We start from the raw sequence: 24,883 nt of genomic DNA, 5'->3' as shown, positions 1-24,883 counted from the left end.
GTCTTCTTGGGTAGATTATTTAATTATTTAATTCTGTAGATTTCTCAGATTTTCAGCCTAATTCGTTACTGCTGCCTCCGAAATCGAAGTCAGGCGGAGACCGGTAAAAAAACGCGCAAAAACTCCTACGAACATTTCTTCCTCCTACCAAATATCTTCTTCGCTCTTCTCTTCTCCTCCTCCTCGTAGTCTTCCCCAAACTCCCTTCATCAGCTACTGAAAAGTGGGCGGAGAACACCAGAGGGGGGAGCACAAATTCCTGCGATATTCACCGAAGGACTTATATTTCCTATTCCGCTATGTTGATGCTGATAAATTGCTCAAACTGCCGCACCCCTCTGCAAGTGCCGCCAGGAGCCAAATCCATACGGTGTGCCATCTGCCAGGCAGTGACCCAAATCGCTGATCACCGGAATGTTCCCTCTTCCGCTTCCCATGGTTCCTATCATGGCCCTCCTACGAACCCTCCGGCTCCTTCGCCGTATAACCATGCACCGCCTGGGCCACTGCCATCGGCACACGGCCGCAAGAAGGCCCTCATCTGCGGCATCTCGTATAGGTACTCTCGCCACGAGCTCAAGGGCTGCATAAACGACGCTAAGTGCATGAGATACTTCCTTATTAATCGCTTCAAGTTCCCCGAGTCCTCAATCCTCATGCTTACTGGTGAGATCCCCATCCTCTCCCGGGTTAACTTTCTTGCTTTTTTATTAGGGCCGTCATTGGAGACGTTGACTCTTGCATTTTCACGTTTTGTTTCCTAAATTATGAATTTTGGATTCCACTGTTGTCTTGTCGATGATTGGAAGGAATGTGATTATGTTGCTTATGCATGTGATATGGCGATGAATCTGGAATAGACTTGTTAGTCCCATCTTTATGCAATCCGTACCGGTGCTTGGGTATTGCTGAATTGTTATTCTTGTACAAACTTCTCTGAGTACGAAACCACGATTTGAGGGAAATGAAAATCAAGTAATATGCTAGCAATACTAAAGGATTACTACAAAAATGTATAATTTTGATAAGTTGCTCTTCGTAAGTGGGTAGTTTCTTCTCAGGAGGTTAGATACCGGTTATACATTCTGAGTCTGTTTTGATATTTATGGAATGAGCTTCCTTGAGCTGCTTCTGAGGATGTTAAAGGGTATTAGCTTATTTACATTTCTCCACCTGTTCTAATGGATGCATTCACTGGAAGTGGATTTGCAGAAGAAGAAACGGATCCTTATCGGCTTCCAACGAAGCAAAACTTGCGTATGGCGTTATATTGGCTTGTACAAGGCTGCCAACCAGGGGATTCTTTAGTATTTCATTACTCAGGACATGGTTCTCGCCAACGGAACCATAACGGAGATGAGGTTGATGGGTATGATGAAACTCTTTGCCCTTTGGACTTTGAAACTCAGGGTATGATAGTTGACGATGAGATTAATGCAACAATTGTGAAACCACTTCCCAACGGAGTTAAGCTACACACAATTATTGATGCTTGCCATAGTGGCACCGTGCTAGACTTACCTTTCCTCTGCAGAATGAACAGGTCAGCTAGTTAATTTTGCTTGAAGGGTGCAATTATTGTTATATTCTTCATAATTATCATGATTAAATCTTCTATAGTGCAACTAGTATTCTGTCCATTGATTGTTTCAAACATTATTCTTATAGCATTATTTGCTTTCACCGGTTACACCTGATGATAAAAACCGGTAGATACTGATGAACAGTTACACCTGGTGATAAAACCTGGTTGATTTCAATGTGGAAGATGCTTGTCCCTGCAGCTCTAGACAGTTTTTCAATCAGCTAGTGTTATTTACTTTTGAGGCCATGCAATTGTCAATTCCTGTTTTTAGTTGTTGGGAAGATGCATACAAATCCTACTACCTGCGGTAACTATGATTAAATGGATGAACCATGTGATGAAATTGTAACTGTTCAGTAATGTGAAATTGGCAGTTAATTTACTTCAGTTAATGTCATAGCTTGATAGATGTGGCTTCATAAGTTGTTCTGGTTGTTGGACACACTGGCAAGTATAAGCAGGATATATTTTTATGTTATCTATTTCCATTTCTATGGATATTGTAACTTGAGTATTACTTCAGTTCTTATGATTTCAAGTGATTGAGCACCACAGAGATGGCATATCATTGACAAAGAAGACCCTTGAATTCAACTTTTATGTTTTTCATATTAAATGGTTTTGACTTTCCTTATTTTTTAATTTTTGTCTTGCATCTATTTGCTTTTTCCTTAGATTTTCTTCCACTACTAAGGAATCCTCCCTCCATGTTATTATCCCCAAGATAGACTTTGGATCATGCTTATAAGCATTTTTTAAAGAAAAAAATGTCTCATAAAAAATGCTGGCTTATAATGCATGCATGCATCTGTATGCATTCTTCTATACACACTTTCTGGTGGTTTATGCAGCTCTTCTGTTCATTGTCTATCATGTAACTATATTATTTTCTAGTAATTGGAAATGGCTGGCTGCATGTGAGGTTGGAAGCTATGCATGTAATGAATATGCTAATGAACTATGCATGTAAGAGTTAAGGTATTTGCATGGTTAACATGCAACTGCAACTTTCTGAAACCTTCAATTTTGGCCCTAGGCCAGTCAGTTAATAATGTTTATGCCCCTCGAGTGGTTGAACTTAGCTAAAGAAGTTGTATTGTTCACTTGTTTGTGGATTTAAAAGGAAAAGTGAACAATGCGAGATTAGGATGACCTAAGGAAGTGCAACTTGAAACTCTTTCTGATTATATTTCATTACCTATTCTGCCTTTAGTACTTTAATCTTTTAGAGAAAGCAGGATCAAGAAAATGTGGTTTTTTCTGAAACTTGATATTTCCAATGCAGAAGTGGGCAGTATGTATGGGAGGACCATCGTCCTCGGTCAGGTGTTTGGAAAGGGACAAATGGCGGGGAGTGCATTTCTTTCAGTGGTTGTGATGATCATCAGACGTCAGCAGATACTTCAGTAAATCCTCACTAACTAAACCCCTTTTTTCTTCTTTTGTTTGGGTATGTTTCTGTCTGTGTGTTTGTGTCTATGTGCTAGCATTTAAACAGGGGTATCAGCATCAACAAGCATTTTAGTACTAATGTTGGGTCCCCTGTATATTTGCTGCAGGGAGAGATTTAAGCCTCTGTACTCAGTTTGCTTTAAAAACAGTAAAGGAGGTGGGTTGAGAGGAGACAAAAAAGAGGAAAGGAAGATTGGGGAGGAAGAACTAACAAGAGAGGAATATGAGATGGACAGAGAGGTCATCCATTCCCTGATTCTTTAAGTTTGTGTATAGGAAAAGTAGAGGTCTATTTAGATTATGAATCCTAGTTAAGATAGACTTTTGCATTATGTAAGTTGTTTGAAGCTTATACAAACAGATATTTCCATATACCGAAGTTATGAATTTTCAGTGTTGATCTGAGAGAAATTTCGACCTCTTTCTTGAAATTTCTTCTCATCCTCTTGTCTCATAAAAAAAAAACTAACAAGAGAGGAATATGAGATGGACAGAGAGGTCATCCGTTCCCTGATTCTTTATGTTTGTGTATAGGAAAATTAGAGGTCTATTTAGATTATGAATCCTAGTTAAGATAGAATTTTGCATTATGTAAGTTGTTTGAAGCTTACACAAACAGATATTTCCATATATACCGAAGTTATGAATTTGCAGTGTTGATCTGAGAGAAATTTCGACCTGTTTCTTGAAATCTCTTCTTCATCCTCTTGTCTCATTAAAAAAAAAAAAAAAAAAAACTAACAATAGAGGAATATGAGATGGACAGAGAGGTCATCCGTTCCCTGATTCTTTATGTTTGTGTATAGGAAAAATTAGAGGTCTATTTAGATTATGAATCCTAGTTAAGATAGAATTTTGCGTTATGTAAGTTGTTTGAAGCTTACACAAACAGATATTTCCATATATACCGAAGTTATGAATGTTGCAGTGTTGGTCTGAGAGAAATTTCAACCTCTTTCTTGAAATCTCTTCTTCATCCTCTTGTCTCATTAAAAAAAAAAAAAAAACTAACGAGAAAGGAATATGAGATGGACAGAGAGGTCATCCGTTCCCTGATTCTTTATGTTTGTGTATAGGAAAATTAGAGGTCTATTTAGATTATGAATCCTAGTTAAGATAGAATTTTGCATTATGTAAGTTGTTTGAAGCTTACACAAACAGATATTTCCATATATACCGAAGTTATGAATGTTGCAGTGTTGGTCTGAGAGAAATTTTGACCTCTTTCTTGAAATCTCTTCTTCATCCTCTTGTCTATCTTTCACAGTCCTCTCTCACCTTGCTCTTCTTTGCAATGTGACTTTAGAATGTAACATTGTATCGAACAAGAATTGGCACCTCTGAGGGAACAGAGAGATTTTCAAAGTCAGCCAACACGGATAAGTAGCCCTTCCTCTAACTTTTTTTTTTTTCTATTGGTGTTGTAAACCCACATTCAAGAGGTTTTAACTGCAATAAGAAACTAGATCGAAGTTCCAAATGACTTAAAGCAGTTTAGAATTATCACAGATAAGGGTGAAACCTTTGACCATTTCAAAAATCAATTTCTATAAGAGAACTGAAATCTTGTTTACGATCAAGGGGGCTTATTTTCCTTAATAATCAACTTTTTGTCAAGGTTATAAGAGAAACCCTAATTGCCTGTCCAGAGGAAGAAGACAAGAATTTTGATTCTTGCATTCAAAAGCTTTTCCCAGAAATCCATTAGCCGGGTTCACCTTTACCAAGTGTCTGTTATTGTTCCCCACAAACCAATTTCCAAACAAATGGTTTCCTTTTCCCTGAAAGTCAGAATTAGAAATATAAAGGTGAGAATTATAAATATACCTTCAGGTTCCTGAATTTACCAGAGAGCCCACAAACTTCAAGAATTTGCAACAAAAAAAAAAAAAAAAAAAAATCTCCTGGAATTTACAAAGAAGTCCAAAAAATCCCAACGTTCAATAAAATCGTGAAAAGTTCCTAGATAATCCAAAAAAAAGACTGCTGAGACTGATCATGATCAAACTGAAAACAGAATTGTTGAAAATTACAAATCTACCCCTTAAGGGTATTTTAAGGGTACTAATAATTACCTTGTCTAGTCAAGTATAAAAAACGATTCCAAGAATGAAAAATGGTTGAATGAAGATACATTAATTACAGGCTAGACATTGAATGGAAAGGAAGAAAATGCTGCTCAAAATGTTGTTCATCTTGAAACTGCCAAAAATGTCTGGGATGCATGTTGTCAACTCTACTCTAGTACTGATAGCCTCCAGTTAGATATGATATCTTTTGAGAACTGTATACTTTCAATCAGGGAGAACATTTCCTTGCCTACTTTGCCCTGTTTAGAGGCCTTTCAATGAATGGAAACATGCTCAGCCATACAGCCTGTATGTAGCTGTCCTAGGGCAACAACATTAAGAATTAGTAGTTGCGTACTTAGCTAATGTCATACCATACTTAGAGACAACTCATTCCCAAATACTCAGTCTGCCAAACCTAGGCCAAGTGATGTTATTGCTAGAATGCTATGGATTCCAATAAAAGATTCCGAGCTACTAGTCCCAAATGTGACACTTTACAAACTCAAGTATGATGATTATGTGTTGTTATTTTCAACCTTCTACACGAGAATTACAATATTTCCTTTATCACCTGATATGAAATGTCTTAATTGAAAACAGAGTGTAACTGGACATTAGTTCTAATTCTGCTTTCCAACTTCATGATTGATGGTCAAAAGAGTATCGAAGCTTACCTCCCCAATTTTCTCAATTTTCTGAGCTCCGAGGTTCAGAACCTCCCCAATCTTTCCATATCCACCTCCCCCCGTCCTTCTCCCTCTTTATTCTTCTTTCTGGTTTGTCGTAACGAACTCTGTCCCTCAAAGGACAGAGTTTGTGCTGCTCGGTGGGGCCTCCGAGATGGGCCCCGCCTCCCCCAATCCTTGCTGCCCCTCAGATTTTCCTTTCTTACCTCTTCTACCATATACTTGGGTAATCCAGGGTCTAACATCACCCCACCCTCCCTCCAATAAGCGCCACCTTGTCCTCAAGGTGGAAGGATGGAAATTGGGTGTCCATGGTGGTATAGCTTTCCCAATAAGCTTCCGATTTGGGAAGGTCTTTCCAAAGGACCATGACCTCGAGATCATGGCTGGGCAGTTGATCGGTAAGGAGGATCTTCTCGGGCTGAACAATGAGTACCATCTCATCGGTCAAGAGCTGGAAGGGGTGCTAAGTTGTGGAGTCTAATTAACACCCTACGCTGAGTTGGTCATGGATCTCCAGTTTGGGAATTTCACCCTTGTAATGCGATTGCCTTAATTTTCTCTTTATAATTGAGAGGCGCCGCTATTAGTTTTTTATCATCTTATACGGAGGAGCATCTCGAGTTGCAGCCCGAGAGGTTAGAGAGAAACACATGTAAGTGTGTGATTTCTCTTGTAAAGTATTTCTTCTTCATAGTGGATTGCTGCAGCGGCAAAAGACAGGACATAGTCTCACCTTGAGGCAAACTTATATAAATCCTGTTGTGCTTTTTCATGCTTGTTTTTTCCCTTCTTCCGCGTTTATTATTATTGCTCTCGTTAGTTTGGAATTAGGGCGTCTAATTCCTAACAAGGGGCTGGTAGGAGGTTCGATTTAGGAAGGTCTTTCCAAAGGACCATGAACTCGAGATCATGGCCAGGCAGTTGACGGGTAAGGAGGATCTTCTCGGGCTGAACAACGAGTACCATCTCATCAGTCAAGAGCTGGAAGGGGTGTTAAGTTGTGGAGTCTAATTAACACCCTATGCTGAGTTGGTCGCGGATCTCCAGTTTAGGAATTTCACTCTTGTAATGTTGTTGCCCTAATTTTCTCTTTATAATTGAGAGGCGTCACTATTAGTTTTTTATCATCTTATATTGAGGAGCATCTTGAGTTGCAGCCCGAGAGGTTAGAGAGAAACACCTGTAAGTGTGTGATTTCTCGTGTAAAGTATTTATTCTTCATAGTGAATTACTGCAATGGCAGAAGACAGGACATAGTCTCACCTTGAGGCGAACTTATATAAATCCTGTTGTGTTTTTTCGTGCTTGTTTTTTCCCTTCTTCCACGTTTATTATTATTGCTCTCGTTAGTTTGGAATTAGAGCGTCTAATTCCTAACAAGGGTCTGGTAGGAGGTTGGCGTGGGAGAGGATTTTTTTAGCTGGCTGACATGGAAAACTGAGTGGATTTTGGAGTGAGGAGGGAGGTCAAGCCTATTGGCTACAATTCTAATCTTTTCCACAATCCAAAATGGTCCATAGAAGCGAGGGATTAGCTTCTCATTAGGCTTGTGGGCAAGGGACTTGGAGGCGGTAGGGCTGGATCTTGAGGAAGACGAAGTCCCCCAGTTGGTATTGAACATCCCGACGCTGTTGGTTATCATAGTGCTGCATCTAAGATTGGGCTCTGTTCAGATTGGCCTTGAGTTCCCATAGGATGTGGTCTCGTTGCTGTAACAACTGATCAACCTCTTCTATGGGGGAGGTGGAATCTGAGTACCATAATAAGGAAGGGGGGGTCCCTCCTGTAGAGAGCCTTAAAATGGGTCATTTTTGCTGCCTTGTGAATGATAGTATTATACTAGAATTCCGCCCATGTAATCCATTTGGGCCACGTCTTGGGGTAATCCCCCACAAAACACCTGAGATAAGTGGTGAGGCATCTATTGACTACCTCTGTTTGGCCTGTTTGTGGGTGGTAGGCAGAGCTCATATGGAGTTGGGTACCCGTGTGTTTGAAGAGCTCCTTCCAAAAGGAATTGATGAAGACCCGGTCTCTGTCGGATGTGATGGATTGGGGAACCCCATGTAGTTGGACAATCTCTTTGATGAAAAGTTGAGCAACTTGCTTGGCGGTGTATGGGTGACTGAGGGGAATGAAGTAGCTATACTTGGTCAACCTATTCACCACCACCAAGATGGCATCGGCCAAGGGAGCAGAGAGCAGTTTGAAGCTCTCTCGATACTCGGTGGCGGTGCCTTCTTGCCGAAGCGCGTGCAGATCCCCGTACAAGCTGCCGGTTTGGGAGGATTGTCGCACGGAATTCCGGCCACGAGTGCACCGACTCCCTGCATTTCATCATTTGGAACCGGTTGAGAGCCCTCCCCTCCAAACAAACCATGGCCACCGGAATCCTTTCCCCTTCTTTGATTCAGTTCACGGCGAAGTACTGCTCGACTCTATACAACCCATCCCATAGGGGCCGTCGCCGGAAAAAAAGGGGTAAGTCAAGTCTCCTACCTCTGATTTCTGGTCCTCTTGGATCCTCCCCCGACGCCGGCGCCAGTGTGGGAAGCTTCAGCTTCACCTGACAGTGCTTTCCCTTTATCCCTCCCTTGTGCTCCATCATGCAGCTCCAGCAGCAATTCTCAGATAGCAGCCATGTTCGACCCCATCCTTCTCCCTCTTTATTCTTCTTTCTGGTTTGTTGTAACGAACCCTGTCAAGGACAGAGTTCGTGTTGCTCAGTGGGGCCTCCGAGATGGGCCCCGCCTCCCCCAATCCTTACTGCCCCTCAGATTTTCCTTTTTTGCCCCTTCTACCATATACTTGGGTAATCCGAGGTCTAACAATGCTTTACTGAACAGGTGAAACATGTCTCATAATTCTGGGATTTATACATTACGGTATTGTGTGTTTATATCTTGTCTGCAAACATGATTCGAACTTCATTAATAATGCTTCATTGACAGGCACTGTCGAGGATTACTTCTACAGGTGCCATGACTTTCTGTTTTATACAAGCGATTGAGCGTGGACATGGAACAACTTATGGGAGCATATTAAATTCAATGAGGACCACCATTCGTAATACTGGTGAACAAACGGGGGGTGGACCAACCACATCACTTATCTCCATGCTTCTAACAGGAGGCAGTGCTAGCGGCAGTTTGAGACAAGTAAGTCCTCTCACACGTTCATATTACAGGACAATACGAGTGTTGATAGATATCAGTGCTGCACAACTGCAGATATCTTTAATAGTCTCAAAATTCCTGGAAATACAGTGCTCTTGAAAACATTGAAATTGGAAAGTCTTGTGAATATTTTTTTAAAAAAGATGTGCATCATCAGTAGAGTACAAATGTTTAGTTATGGAAAATTAATCTGTAAACCGCAAATTATTTCAATTGTTCTTTACACATCCACGGATTTGCAAAGACTAGATTATAATGTGCTGCTGCATGTCTTATCATTAGCTTAGTACCTCGTCTGCATGTCCTATCATTGGCTTCCATCTTAGTTTATACCACTCAAATGTTATAAAGATTTTTATGTTTTTTTCTAAAGGTCATTTAAGATAAGTTTATTTAACAGGGATAAATATTTTAGACCCGTTATTATTTTGTGATTTTTAGACCGTTTTTCTTTAGTACTTAGCTTATTCCTGTTGCATTTTTGTTCCTTTACACAGTGCCCACAAAGAAAAAAGGGGCAATTGTATTGAGTTTTACTTTCTTTGCCTAAGAAATTGTTTGTGTTTCTCTTTACTATCACAAATTCATTAAAGAAATTAAAAACAAAAGGTATTTGTTCCTAGTATTTGAAATTGTCCTCAATATCTTTAGATAAAAACCAAAAAAAAATCACTAAAAATCAAAGCTTTTCTTTGACTGAGATGGTTTGGTCTTGTGAAAATTATAACGACTGCCTTGGAATCCTTATTACTTCAACTGCTACTGATTTCATCTCTCTCTCATGTTATTGCAGGAGCCACAGTTAACCGCCTGTGAACCTTTTGATGTGTACACTAAACCCTTCTCCCTATGAGCTCGCACAACTTTCAAAGATGTGTGTACAGTATAGCTATATCATGATTTCACCTGCGACGATATGGATGGTTTGGTTTGCATATACTGCACGAAATATTTCTTACCAATTGAAACATTAGTCCCTGTGATTAAAAGTGCAGTGAATTTCAGGCTGGATCTGCCAGTCAGACTTGATGATTTGATTTGTGTCCGGTAACAGCTGAGAGGGGCTAGGATCTGTGTTGAGAGCATAATAAATTAATATTGAATGCCCATCCTTCTGACTACAACTGGGGCAATCTTTTATACTGTAATATGGTAGGAGTGCTATTTCATGACTTGATTGAAAGAGGGAACCGTGCCGTGTAATTTCTCTGCCTAGAATATGAGACCCTCTTAGCCTTAAATTCTACCAATAACTTCCAGGGTTCCTGTGATTTGCTGAGTTAACTTTTGGATTAGACGAGACGAGTCGGTTTTTTTAAGTAGACAATTCGATTACTAAGTCGGTCCCCTACCCGACTTGTCCTGTTAAACTTGGCAAAAATTGGCCTGGCTAGGGTCGTTTTCAGTTGGTAAAATTGGAAAACGAGTCACTAGTTGCACAAGGAATATTGGAAGCACCCCAAACTCTCCATTCTATGGTTGACATGGTTAATGCTTAATACTACATTTATGGGAAATTTTTTACCATATCTTTACATCTGGTATTTGCAGATTGGATAATGTGCTTGACATACATACTCGAGCTATTGTTTCAGGTTTTATATTCTCTTTTTTCAATCTTTCATTTAACAAGAATGAGACAAACAAATTGATAAACAATCTACTAAAGATCCAGGCATCAGTAGAATGACATCACCTGATAAAAGGCACCTGATCATACTGAGAAAGATCACAGATGAACTCTTCACGAACCACTTAGTATGGTTACTAATATTTCATCCCCTGAAGAGAATTTTAAAAAGAATAAAAATCTCAGTAAGCCACATTATTCTTGAACAAAGCATACAACACAACCTTTAAACTAACTAAATACACTTTATATTTTGCAAAAGGATACAGGAGCAATTATGAAAGCATTCCAGAATGTCTTATTTAAAAACGAATTTGAGAACTCTTGAAAAACTAAACAAAGCAAGAAAAAGACTATGTAGAGCTCCATCAAAAAAATTGTGCTGCCTAGCTAAATTTACATTTGAAACATCAATGAGTAAATACAGAGAAAGAATAGAATCAAGGTATGAAGGGATAAGAATTTTGTTATCTTCGCAGTTCTACATTCATCTGGGGAAGTTAATTCCCTGCTGTAAAGGAAGGAGAATAAGCATCTTCTTGACAACATCGAAGACAGGTCCCAAGGCAACCAGGCCATCATCTCAACACAGAACTGCTTAGTTCTGAAGCTGCATGGTGGAATGAGCATTCCGTCTTCACTCAAAAGTTTATGACTACAAATGAAGTGTCTTCTTTAGATGACAACTTATCTTAGCAAACATGCTTTTGAGTTTTTCATGGTAAACCATTTCTTCCAAGATTTTATCTTCGAAACCCTTTGATGGGTTACTCTGGTTATCCATTTGGCAGTCAGTAGAAGAGAATACTAATTCAGATAATCTCTCCTTCTTAACCTGAATACTGTACTTATCCTCATCGTTTGTTCCTGATGCAATGAGATGATAAGTGTAAACAAACTTTGTCTGCCCCAACCTATAGGCCCTGCTGATGGCTTGTCTCTCCACTGAAGGGTTCCACACAACATCAAGGAGAACCACCCTGGAAGCTCCAGTCAAATTGATACCCTCACAACAAGCTTTTGTGGACGCTAGCAAAACCTTTACTTCACTGAATGGATCATTGAAAGAGTCAATCCTAGACTGACGGTGCTTCATAACTATACTTCCATCCATTTGCAGCACCTCTTTCCCTTCTGTCCAATTAAATTGAGTTATGAGATGTTTTTTTATGAACTCTAATGGTTCAATATATTGGCTGAATACCAATACTTTCTCACCTAATGCTCCAGCCAGTCGAATGAGCTCCATGACAAATCTTGTCTTCACTCCTTCATTTGGGTCATCTCTCACTCTTTCTAGCTGATGTTTGTCTATGACAGATTCTTCTTCTTCAGAAAGAGAACATGTTGTTATAAGTGAAGGATGAACTGAAATTAGAGAAACTGCACATTCTCGTCCCATACAGTTCCTTGCAGGTATGTTCTGAATGCTGTCTAGAACCTGCTTCTGTTGAGGGTATGGATGTAAGACAACCAAAGACTCCCTCAACCCAGGAAGATTTTTCAGGATACTCCCCTTATAAACATGAACAAAAGGATCTAATATGGACCGGAGCTCTTCTAAATTATCATCAGTAGGTTTGCCAATAGAACTAGTCAATACATCCCATTCCCATCTCGGCCTTTTCCTTTTTGGCATCATGAAGCTTTTTCCAGAGATCCTAGATGAGAGACTGTCAGCAAATCTTGGTCTAACCAAACATAGTACGTTGTAAAGCTCATTGAAATTGTTCTGAAAGGGGGTTCCTGAAAGAATGATCCTACGCTCTGTTTTGATTTTGACCAGAGCTTTCCAAATGAGACTTTTGCTGTTTCGTGGTGTATGCCCTTCATCAAGAACTAACAAGCCAGGCTTTTCCAGGAGGATTTTAGCAATCTGTGCAGATTGCTCATTGTTTGAATTCTGATTTTCTGCAAGCCTCTGAAACAGAGGATAGCTCAATCCTAGTACACTCTTTCCTTTATTCCATGAATATAACTTAACCATGCGCACATCATTCATATTTCGCTGCAAAGACCTTTTCTTGTGAAAAAGCTTGAGAATTAGGTCATCTTCTTTACCAGATAATTCCTTCCGATTAAGAATGTGAAATGGCACATTTACATTCCACTTCTTGAACTCTCTCTCCCATGAGAGGAGCATGTTCTGGGGTGCAACAATGATTGGTCGGCAATCAGGAAAGACCTCGATGAATGTCTGGAGAAAGACAATTGTCAAAAGGGTCTTTCCAGTCCCAGGAGCATGTGAAATAACACAGCCACCCATGACATCAGAACATGAAGACTTCAGCTCCCTGAGAAAAATGCTGCCAGCTAGATTTTTCCACATAAACTCAAAGCCCTCACGCTGGTGGTGATGCATGGTTTTGCGAGCCTCTGGCACTATATCCCATACCGTTCCTGGCGGAAGAATTTCTAAGACTGGTGAATCATCATATGTATCTTGCATCCGGGAACCATCCCACTCCATAGGATCCTCACCACCATCATGTTTCCATTGCCCTGATTTTCTCCAATGGTTCCTCACCTTCAAAATGAATAAATGGTTTGTTCAAAATCAGAAATTGGTGAATGTATTTCAGGTATTGAATGGTTGTATAGAACTAAAACGTACCATACGCGGAAAAACATGTCTGATATTTACTTTTAGAAAACCACAATATCTGCATGTGATTCCAACTTTCTCATTTAGGATGTACTCATGTTTTCCATTTTGACACAGTATAGATTGATCCATTTCCTTATCTGCAGCACATGTTTCCTTGCTGTCAACCTGCTAACGAACATTAATAGGTCGTAAATTTTACATTACATATGATCTCTTAAAGTTGACAAGTGTACAAACAAGAATTGAACAGAAAGTGATGATGGTTATCCAAATAAAATTTTGGTAAAAGGGGAAACACCAACCAACTGCTTGAAAACAGATCAAGGACTTATAGGAAACAAAGGCATACACTCACCCCACTAGATAAATTAATTCCCAAGAATGACAATATGTGTGGTAAAGACCAAAAAACTCACTATGTACAATATATATGCATAATTGCCACATATACATAGAAAAAGTAATATTCACCACATGTTTAGAAAGATTTATGCTTGACATAGACACTTTCTTTTATTCTCATAAAGTTCTTCAAAATGAAACAAAATGGGTACACCCATAAGTTAATGGAAACATTCCAAGAAAAAACTTATAGGAATTGTAAAAAATGACAAAAAAAAAAAAAACCATGTACAATATAAGTGCACAGTTGCATACTTATTATATATGTTAAATGCATGTGCATGTGTGTGGCTATGATATAGAATTTATTTCTTTTAAAAACTTCTCCAACACAAAAAAAAGGTGACATTCACCATATGTTTAGAAAGAATTATGCATGACATGAATTTTTTTTTATTCTCATAAAGTTATTCAATTTGGAAACAAAATAGGTACAACCATAATCTAATAGAAACATCCCGATGAAAAACTTGTAGGAATTGTAAAAAATATTAGGCAAACTTAAGATTATATTGTTATATTATAAACTATAACTCAGTTGACTCGCAGACTATGTGCATGGCTAATGCTAGATGCTGACAATGACAAAAACTGGACAATTTTTTTTTTAACTTATTGTAGATACAGTCTCACATGCAAAGAAATTAGTAAACAGAATTCTATTATGAGACTTTCTGATTATTTTTCAAGCAACATCTCTGAAAATGAAGAAAAAAAAAAGGAAAGTTGGGCCAAACGAGCTCTCTTAATTGTCTGGAGCTACGCTAAGTAAAAGGTCAATGATGATCAGGCATGGAGGTTAGCATCAAGATGTGGCATAGATATCAGGTGCAAAAACCAGCTGACAGTCCCAAATCCCAAAATCCCAGGCACACCAGTGAAAAATAAATAAATAAATAAATGTGGAAAATTAAAACAATACAGAAAATCCACTAAGATAAATTTTTGGTTCTTGTCACTGACATCAGTAGGCCGAGAATAATGTTTCGGAACAAGGAAGACTGCCTTTCATGGATATTGTATCAGCATTAAGACTACATTGGTCAGGTCTTTAGACAATAAAAAAAAATGAACTAATAAATTTATGGTTCTTGTCATTGTAATCAACAGGCCAAGGTTAATATTTCTGAAAGAGGACCACAGCCATTCTTTGGATATTGTCTCAGCTCCAAGACTAGATTGGTACTTTTTGTGGCTGTATCAGTCCGGCTAGAATAGCAATGCTGAACAAAGTTACCATCATCCCTGGATATGGAATTAGCATAAAAACTGCACAAGTATTTGGTAAACTTAAAAAATGAGCATAATCAAGAAGCTTTATGCACAGACCGGATAACTAAATACTGAGGAAATGGAGGGTAAAACAAAGACAGTAATGCTGTCTCTGAAAGACGTCATTGGACTAAATAAGGGACTTACACCAGACTCGAAGGATCCCATCTCAGTTAAACGCATAGCGAAATCTAATTTAGTCCATAGCTCATCCTCTAAGCTTTCCATCTCTGATTTTTCTCTTACTGTTGACATTTCCTCTTCATTATATGGAAATTTAAGTTGAAGCATCAATTCATCTATCTCTGGAGCTCTAACTTTTGGTTGACAAAATTCAGCAGGTGGGGAAGAATTCAATTCTTCTGGGTATGTCGCCCCCGTACCCCAAACTGTATTAACAAGAAGCTTGAAAAATGCATCATCTTTGGATGCGCGGCCCTGCTTTCTCTTGCTGAACTTTCCCTTCCTTATTCGTTCATTCTTTCTGTAAACTTCGCTTCCACTACTGTCATATTCTTCTTTTTCGCTGTTGCTAACAGCATCATCAGTGCTGGAAGAACCTTCTTCTTTCTTGCTTCTAACAGCATCTTCAGCGGCTGCAGGATCAAAGGGGTTTTCCTCTTCAGAACTCTCCAAGACAAATGGCCGGCTAAAAGTTCCACCCTTCTTCGTGCTTCTAAAAGGACATCGAGAACGTGTGCGTCCAGCAACGCCTGAACCCTGAGACATAGCTTCTCCAAGAGTTTCTCGGGTCGGAACGAGAACATCAATTCCTAAAGCTCTTTTTCTACTAAAGAACATTCTTTCAATTTCTTCCTCCATGGCTACTTCGCTAGTGCTCACAGACGCTTCTCTCCCACCATTAGACCTTTCTTGCTCACCTTCCTCTGCGGATAAAGAGTGTGAGAAACTGTAAGAGTCTAGCGAAAGAATTCCCCTCATGATCGGATTCGGGTGCTGTATCGGCCTAGTCGTCTTCCTTAACACATAACACTCGCAAGAATGTTTACTGGACTCTGAACCAACATCGTTTTCATCGTCATCATCAGTGATCACGACACACTCCGCCTTCTTGTCTTCCTTTGGACGGTCAGACACGCTTGGCTGTTCATTTTCCGTCTGCTGTTTCCTACGTGATTGAGGAAAGCACTCCTCTTCCGCGCTGACCTCTTCCACCTCGTACCCGTCGTCATCATCAGCGTCAGCATCATCTTCTTCTTCTCCTTCTTCCTCTACCTCTTCTTCTTCCTCCTCCTCCCTCTCCTCGTCCTCCTCGGCTTCGTCTCCTTGTTCGCCGTCATGATCCACATCGAGAATTTCAACACCTTTGCTTTCCCTACTGAAACAGGATTCCTCCTTTAATTCAAGAGCCCTAGTTCCACCACAGCCTGAATTAAATTCCTTACTTTTACCGTCGCATTGGTGAATCCGAGCCTCTTCTTTTCCGCGGGGGGGAATCGCCGGCACAGTGGGGGTTTTCCGAGAGCGAGTTCTTCTGGCTACGCAGGAGCCCGATTCCATCCCCGGTAAGACCTCGATCCTCTCCGGCAGGCCCTACCAAGAGAAAGAACTTGGAATGAGAACCAAAACAAAGCGAAGAGCGGCGAGAGTGAAGCGCGTCTACAGCAGGGACGAGAAATCGAGAGAGAAAGAGAGTTTTTTTCGTTACCTCAGAGGGAAGGCGTTTCGTGCCGGGGAAGGAGAGAGGTAAGGCAGCAGGCAGGAGGAGGGGAGGGGGAGCCCGGTGAGGGCACTTGGTTGGAAGTAGAAGCAGCCGGAAAAGGCAAGCGAGCGAAAAGCCCGCGAAAAAAAGAGCATGCAAACGACGGCGATTTGCAGCACCGATTTTCCTCTTTATATTTGTTTTGGCGGCCCAACTCGATTCGGGAATCGGGATCCACCCCGTGCCTTCAAAGCCGCATTGATGCCTAATCGTTGCGTACACTCGTAATTTTTCGCCACGGTCGCCACCGAGCCGGGCCGGTGGTGGATCACATTTGACCGTATGGGATTCTGGCCAAATATCGGATGATAAAAGATTCGGATTTTATTTTCTGTTATTTTTTTATTTATGTTTTTTTGGGTATCAAACTGACCCTAAGTTTTTGGAACTTTTTTTTTCTTCTAAATATGGCCTTTTTTAAAAATATTATTTATTTATTAATTTGGAAAATTTACCCGTTTTAATTTTCTGTAAAATATTTAATATTAAAATAACCCTTACATTGGGTAAGACAGGGATGATAAATAATAGATAATTATGTTTAATTTTTATAATCTAAATTATTTAAATATTTGGATAATCAATGACAAAATAATTAAGAGATTGATTTTCATAATTACCCAAAATCAAGAGAAAATCTCTTGATTCAATAGATTATGCAAATTAAGTGATTCATTATATAAATCAAGAAAATACATATCATTGATTAAGATTTAAAATTTTGATCATTGGCTTAATTTCTTATCATTTTTTACATCAATTATTTTGCATTATCTATTATATATTGATCTAAATTTCTTCATCTAGTAAATAGATCTGTTATTTAGAAGATTCTGCCTCTCGTTTGACCAAAATCCATCGAAAATGGTAAAAAAATTTAAGTTTTTCATCAATGTAGAAATCCATTATTTCTTCAAATTTGTTCTATTTGATTTAAAATGAAAATATTTTTTAGAAAGAAAAATTATTTCCAATCATTTATCCTCTTATTTTATTAAAAAAATAAGAAAATGACACATCGATTGCCAAATTTCCTTCACTAGTTTGTGGTTCGTTGAGAGGAAGACAACGAGCTAACATGGCTCCCCTTTCATAAAGATGGAGGTTACTTCAAGCCAATGCTAAGTTGAATTTTCTCTCTACTCCAAATCAACTGGGAGGGGGATGTTAAGAGATAATTATATATATATTTTTTTATAATTTAATTTATTTAAATAATTAGATAATCAATGACAAATCAAGAGATTAATTTGTATGATCACCCAAAATTAATAGAAAATCCCTCGATTGAATTGATTATGAAAATCAAATAATTAATTGCATTAATTTGAAAACTCTCTTGGCTATGTCGTCTGTCCATTAAGAGTTAATCCAACCAACCGCTGGAAGAATTGGTGCCAATGGATGAAAAACACAATTATGGTGCATCATCCAGTACCAGCTAGATGTTGTTTGAATGCGTCCTACTTTCCCCAATCTTCTGACTTCTCCCACTCATTCATTACAGTCTCTCTCTCTCTCTCTCTCTCTCTCTCTCATATGCGAGTGGGTCAATATCCAATTTTCAAATCAAACCCTTAACACTTGTAGGTTCACAGTACGATACACCATAAATATATATACCGACACACCGACCGCTGCTTATGCACCGGTGTCCTGCGACCAAATAGGTGTACTATGCATCAACGAAGAAGCTATAGAGAATACAGGTCCAGAGGTCCTCACTTGCATAGAGAGAAGAAAATCTTTTGGTATTTACATCGATGGAGATAAGCTTAATTTAAAATTATTGAGAGATTAAACCGAAGAGACATGAGTAACCCGAAGAATGCCACTCTAAATTTGTTCATGAAGTGGTAATTCAAAACAACATGTATCATACAAATGTAAAATACTGGATTAAAGCACAAATTTATAGCATTGACATTGTTACAATAAAACACTGGTTTTTTTGAAAGAAAAACATCAAGTTCAATGAGAAGAGAGCAAATCCAACTGATCTCAGTTACAGTGGTTGTAACATAGTGATATTCTACCTCTATAGAGGAGTGAGTCATAGTTTGTTACTTCATAAAACCCCAAGAGATAGGATTGCGACCTAAGTAACCAAGATGGACACCTATGGAAGTGAAATCATTTTTGTTTCTTACCCAATCAGCGTCAGAGAACACATAGAGAGATAACGAAGATTGCCGATGTAGGACAATACCATGATCCAAAACCCCACAAAGATAGTGCAACAATTGTTTGACAGCTTTCCAGTGGTCAATAGTAGGGCAATACATAAACTGAGATAACTTATTTACTGCATAGGCAATGTCAAAGTGCATAAGTGACAAGTATTGGAGACTACCAACAATAATTCAATATTTAGATGGATTAGAAAGTGTCATGCCAGAATGAAGTGTGAGTGTAGATTTTGTACATTTGCCATGTGTGCAAGCCAGTAGATCAAAAATATACCGACGTTAAGACAAAAGTAATCCTTGAGAATAATGAACAACTTCAATGCCGAGAAAGTAAGTCAAAGAACCAAAATCCTTGAGTGAAAATCGTTGAGCAAGAAGGTGGATGAATGTTGTAATAGTTTGTGTCTCCTATAATAATGATGTCATCCATATAGACTGAAATATACAGTACAACAATACCTATGTGAAAGATAAATAGAGAGGAATATGCATGAGAGTTGGTGAAGCCAAAGGTGATAATAAACTAGCACAACTCATGATACCACGCACGTGGATCTTGCTTGAGACCTTAAATAGCCTTGCAAAGTTTTCAGACATGGTGGGGATGATCACGATCAATTAAGCAGATGGTTGTGCTATAAAAACATCATTAGACAAGGTACATTGGAGAAACACATTATTTGCATCAAGTTGTCAAAGTGACCAACCACAACTTACAATAAGGCTAAAAACAATGCGAATAGTGGTAAGCTTGACAATGGGACTAAAGACGTCATGATAATCAACCCCAAGGTGTTGATGAAACTCCTTTGCAACTAAGCAAGCCTTATACCTGTCAATAGATCCATCAGATAAATATTTAGTATGGAAAAATCATTCATAACCAACCAGATTCTACTAGGGATCCAAGGGAACAATGTCTCATGTCCCATTCCGAACAAGAGCATCATACTCATCAGACATAGCCCGATGCCACCTGGGATTGGTGAAGGTGTCACAGTTGTGGGTTCACGATAGACAAATGGAGAAAGCTGGGATCATGTAACAATAACATGGGAAGAGGAAAGAGAGGGGTTGGAAGTAGGGAGGTAGGTAGGTGAGGGTCAATCAATGTGGGAGGTGAGGTAGTGGAGTGGGATTAGGTGGGAGGTCTTATATGGAGCTTGTTGAGGGCGAATAGGTCAAAGTTGTGGTTAATGTGCCAAAAATCGGAAGGAAGGACACAGAAGAGCACCAGTGAGAGAGTGTGTCAGATGTGAGACTAAAGTGTAGTAAAGGGAAAGATAGGCTCAACAAATTTAATATGAAATAACTTATAAAGACGAGAGGTGGTGGGTTCAAAACATAGATAGACACTTTGAGTAGTAGAGTACCCAAGAAAGACACAAGGAGATAAACGAGGAGTGAGTTTTTGGGAGGAGTATGACTTGAGCCACGCACAATAGAGACAACCAAAACTTTTAAGTTTAGAGTAGTTAGGAGGAGTGCCAAAAAGTTCGATATATAGAGAAATAAGATTAAGAGTGGGAGTAGGTAGACGGTTGATGAGATAGACAACTGTGGAGAATGCATCTAACTAGTAAGATAGATGCATGGATGCATGAAAAAAAAAAGACAAAGCTCCTTTTGACAATATGACGATGTCGTCGTTCAAAATACCCATTGTATTCAGGGGGTGTGCAGGGGACGTGAGATGAGAAATACTATTGGTAACCAAAAAGGATGACATTATTATATATTCCCCTTATTATCAGAATAAAGTGTTTTAATCTGTTTATCAAAACAGTTTTCAACAAGATATTTAAATCGGACAAAAATATCAAATACATGAGATCTTCTTTTTAGAGGGTAAAACTAGAAATACTTTGTAAAGTGATAAAAAAAACATAATATTTGAAATCATCAATAGAAGAAATAGGAGAGGTCCATACATTTGAGAAAATAATATCAAGAGGGAAAAAGAGATAAGAGAGGAGTGTGAGAATTATAATTTTTGACTCTTAATGCATTGACAAAAATTTCGATTGAAATTAAAATTTAGAGGATGCGATAAATCTAACTGAAGAGTGGACATTATGTGCCTGAGAATTGTAGACAATAGATGACCTAAGCGATGGTGTCATACAGACAAAGTGGTTTTGACATTGGAAAAGGTGGTTATCAGTGAAGATTGGACTGAGGACGACAACCATTTGTACACACCATCCTTACTTTGACCCTACAAAAAGTGTTGCCCCCATGCAAAAATCCTTCACACGAAAAGAATTCAATGGAAGTAATTTTAGATTTACAGAATTGAGAAATAAAAATTAGATTTTTTTGCATGGTAAGAACACAAAGAACATTATTTAAGAAAAAAATGTGTGAGGGTGTAGAGAGATATTTGTAACCAGTAGAGTAATAGGGAGATCCGTGCCATCATCAATCACAATGTTGTCATTGTCGTCATAAGGACTGTGAATAGAGAGATTACTCAAGTCGATGGTAATATGGTGTGATGTTATACTATCCAGAAGCCAAGTAGAACCAATAGAAGAGTTGCCGATTGCAAAATGTGTTCATGATTGTCATGGTGCTGAAGGGCGAGGTTGCCAGTGAGGTGGTTGGCGAGGAGGGTATTGGTAAGAGCAGTTGCATTTGACAAAAAACATGACATTATGGAACGATGTGTCCTTTGTCACGACACCACTGGCAACGACCCAGGTAGGGTCGAGGTTGCCAATGAGGTGGTTGGCGAGGAGCTTGGGGCATTGGTAAGAGCAGTTGCATTTGACAAAAGACATGACGTTATGGAACGATGTGTCTTTTTTCATGACACCACTGGCAACGACCCAGGTAGGGTCGAGGCTGAGATCGACCATCCAGAGTGACAATGTTGGTGAGACTTGAGGTAGGATCTGTCGTTGATTACAATTTCCTGACTTGCCGGAATTGGAGCAACAATTGGCTAGATTTGGAGAAGTTGGAAGTGGAGAGAAGTGAGTTTGATGGACACGTAGCGAGAGTTCCTTGTTGATGAGTTTTTCATGCAGTTCATCAAAAGAATTTAGCGTGTCATGGCCATTGATAATATCAACAAGTGGTTTGTAATCATCGTTGAATCCATCTAAAATTTTCTCAATGAGATCCTTTTCAACCATAGGTTTTCCTAGGGGCACAAGTTCATTAGCACATGTTTTAATAAAATGCATATACTCGAAAATTGATTGAGATCCCTTAGTGGCATGCTTGAGTTGTTCCTTTATCTGCTTGATGTGACCATGTGAAGACTAAACATAAGTACGGGCCAAAGTATTCTAGGCTTCATGAGAGGTCCGTGATTGAGTGATAAGAGGAATGTGAGACGACATGAGAGACCCGACAAAAGCACCAAAAATTAACTTGTCCTGACGAAATCATATATGGTATTCGGGATTGGGAGCGGTGAGATTATTGACTATCTTTGTGGTTGAGGGCGCGGAGTGAGAGCCATCAACAAACTTGTAAAGATCATAACTAATAAGAATGACTTCTATTTGAAGCTTCCAACAAAGATAGTTGGTGGATGTGAGTTTGATAAAATTTTGGATGTTGATCACCGTAAGAGGTTTAGTTGGGTCATGGGCATTAAGAATGGTGGTTAGAGTCTTTTTAGGAACCATGGGCAAAAAGTCAAACGAGGCCTCGAGAAGCAGCAGACAGGCAACAATAGCGGCGAAGGAAGGCCCTCAGTGGCATGACGTCGGCAATGATAGAGAGGAGAAAGACTGAGGATAATAAAGTTCATTCACGACGATGATAATAAAGGAATTCGTCAGAGCGACAGAGAGGATCGACGACCAAGAGTGTTTGCCAATGGATGCATTGTTTGCGATTTAGACAAGCGGTAGAAGTGTTTGCCCAAAATATGAGCGCTGCTTGTAGTAGATGGTCGTTGCCCTCAGGAAAGATGATTGGCGTGGAAGAGATGGTGGCGCTAAAGAAGAAAGAACTGGATCGATCAGAGGGAGAAGACGCTGATGTCGCCAAAGTCTCATGTCTGCTCTAATACCATATAGAGAAAAAAATCTTTTGTATTTACATTGATGGAGACGAGCTCAATTTATAGATTACAAAGAGATTAAACTAGTGAGGATAAGAGTTATCCTTTAGCTTAGTAGGATACGTATCCTTTCTGGGCAGCTTCCTTGCCCAGTAAGGCAAAACAATGTTGGACATGATCTGAGATCACTGAAGAAGAAAAGCTAACCATTGACGGCAAGGAGTCAATCACTTTCTTCAAATCTTTCATGAAAACTGCTTCGTCCATCCACATTAATGGCTCCAGTCTTATGTATCAATACAAGCTTATCGAGTTTTAAGAGTGTACCGAGTCTTGGTGGGAAAAACTCAGAGGACATCAACTGATAATAAAATCCTCCATTAATGGTGACTGCACACCACTACTCTTGGGCACCATACCTTTACCCAACGTATGATCTATCTAAACCTGTTCAAACGTCCGATTAAAGAGGACCCGACTTAACAGAGTTTGGAGAAATGGAGCCTCCACTTTGGTTTCAATAGCAGTAACAGTAGATTCTTCCATTAATTTTTTTTGGATGACTGTATCTATGCTCGTGTACTCTCTAATATTTCTACATATTCTCCTTATGCTAACAAAAGAAAAAAAAGACAAAAAAAAGAAAAAGAAAACTGATTTGAGTCAATTTGGAGCAATAAATTGGAAAGTTTGACATGTTCAAGATCCATCAATCAGCCAGAAATAGACTTTTATCCTGATTTTGACAATTGATTAGTATTAGTAGACAAAGTCATTTGATTGAAAGTTAATGAATAAATAAAATTCGGAAGGTTCATATCCCTGTTTTTTATGACATCTGTCCATAAGACACTCTTGAACATATAATTGTACAAGAAGTTAGTAATCGAGGAAGAGACACAAGCATATGTAAAACTAAGATATGATTTAATGAGAATAAGAGAAATAGGGTTCCATATCTAGCTATGTTCATTAGATACAAGTGATCTTGTTAATATAAAACACAAACCTATTGGATCTCTTTGCTTGGCTAACCATTTACTTTTTTGCTAACCATCTTATAGCATATGATAATAAAGCTTAATTTTGTCTTATATTTTAACTATTAGGCACTATTTCGATACTAAACCCTAAACCCTAAACAATTTTGATTGACCTAGTGACCACAACAAACCTAACCTATTTATTTGATAGAACCTATGTTGAGTCATAAATGGGTTGATTCATGTTTATTCAAATAACCTAATTAAGGATCGGGTTGGGTTCAAATTTGACTGAGGGACCCGATAGGTCTTGGTTAAATGCCCAAAAAATATGAAGAACTAGACTAAATTATAACTCTACTAAATTATTTTGATAAGGGAGGAGGGGGACACCGTCATTGGTTAGTCTTTAGACATAGCACAGTGGAAGGAGGGGCACCCTCCTTAATTTGAGAAAGTTGGGAAGGGCCAAATGAAAGGTCCCTTCCAAAACTTCTATGGTGAAGATATGTGCAAGTTGACTTTTAGAAAGATTGTAATGCATGCTAGTGATTCCAGTTTTGATTTTTTTCTCGAATGAAGTAACAAGCAATCTCGATGTGTTTGATTCTTTCTTGAAATACTGGATATGTTGAAATGACAATGACTACTTATTATCAGCATGAACTTGCACAAGGGTTTTTTTTTATTGAAAGACTAAGTTCTGTTAATAGAGATTTAAGCCATAACATCTCATTGGCTGTATATATTCTACTTCTGCACTTGATTTGGCTACTACACATTACTTTTTGTTGCCAAGTCTCTAAATTTCCATCAACAATTGTACAAAAACTAGAAGTGGATTGGCTACTATCAAAAGAACCAACCCAATCAGCATCAATAAATCTCTCAATGTTTAAGTGCACATGATTCTTATATAATAGCCTTCGTCCTAGATTTTTTTTTTTAAATACCTCAAAATCCTCTCAATTGCTTGTCGATGAGAAAGTTGAGGTTTTTGCATAAATTCGCTCATGACACTCATGACAAACAAAATATTTGGCCTAGTCATAATCAAATATACTTACTTACCAACTAACCT

The 24,883-nt window shown here is 38.8% G+C and overlaps 2 protein-coding genes across 2 annotated transcripts; one reads left to right on the top strand and one right to left on the bottom strand.

The window, feature by feature from the left end:
- Positions 1 to 91: 91 nt before the first annotated feature.
- LOC137947998 (metacaspase-1-like) lies at positions 92 to 10,244 on the top strand. The gene is made up of 5 exons (XM_068793889.1): positions 92 to 666; positions 1,213 to 1,543; positions 2,871 to 2,991; positions 8,750 to 8,956; positions 9,768 to 10,244. Exons 1-5 carry the CDS (start codon positions 300 to 302, stop codon positions 9,825 to 9,827), a joined length of 1,086 nt encoding a protein of 361 aa, XP_068649990.1. The 5' UTR covers positions 92 to 299; the 3' UTR covers positions 9,828 to 10,244.
- A 692-nt stretch (positions 10,245 to 10,936) lies between these two features.
- Positions 10,937 to 16,693, bottom strand: LOC137948617 (SNF2 domain-containing protein CLASSY 3-like). Its single transcript, XM_068794713.1, has 4 exons — positions 16,556 to 16,693; positions 15,034 to 16,440; positions 13,219 to 13,377; positions 10,937 to 13,131 (listed from the first exon to the last, which is right to left on the bottom strand). Exons 2-4 carry the CDS (start codon positions 16,405 to 16,407, stop codon positions 11,260 to 11,262), a joined length of 3,405 nt encoding a protein of 1,134 aa, XP_068650814.1. The 5' UTR covers positions 16,408 to 16,440; positions 16,556 to 16,693; the 3' UTR covers positions 10,937 to 11,259.
- Between the last annotated feature and the right edge of the window lie 8,190 nt (positions 16,694 to 24,883).

Source organism: Aristolochia californica, unplaced genomic scaffold (genome assembly GCF_029961685.1).
Source record: "Aristolochia californica isolate CCGP_79_NKW_82.1479 unplaced genomic scaffold, dmAriCali1.0.hap1 SCAF_13, whole genome shotgun sequence".
Taxonomy (NCBI): domain Eukaryota; kingdom Viridiplantae; phylum Streptophyta; class Magnoliopsida; order Piperales; family Aristolochiaceae; genus Aristolochia; species Aristolochia californica.
Note: the sequence above shows the minus strand (reverse complement) of the source record. Positions and strands in the feature narration are given on the sequence as shown.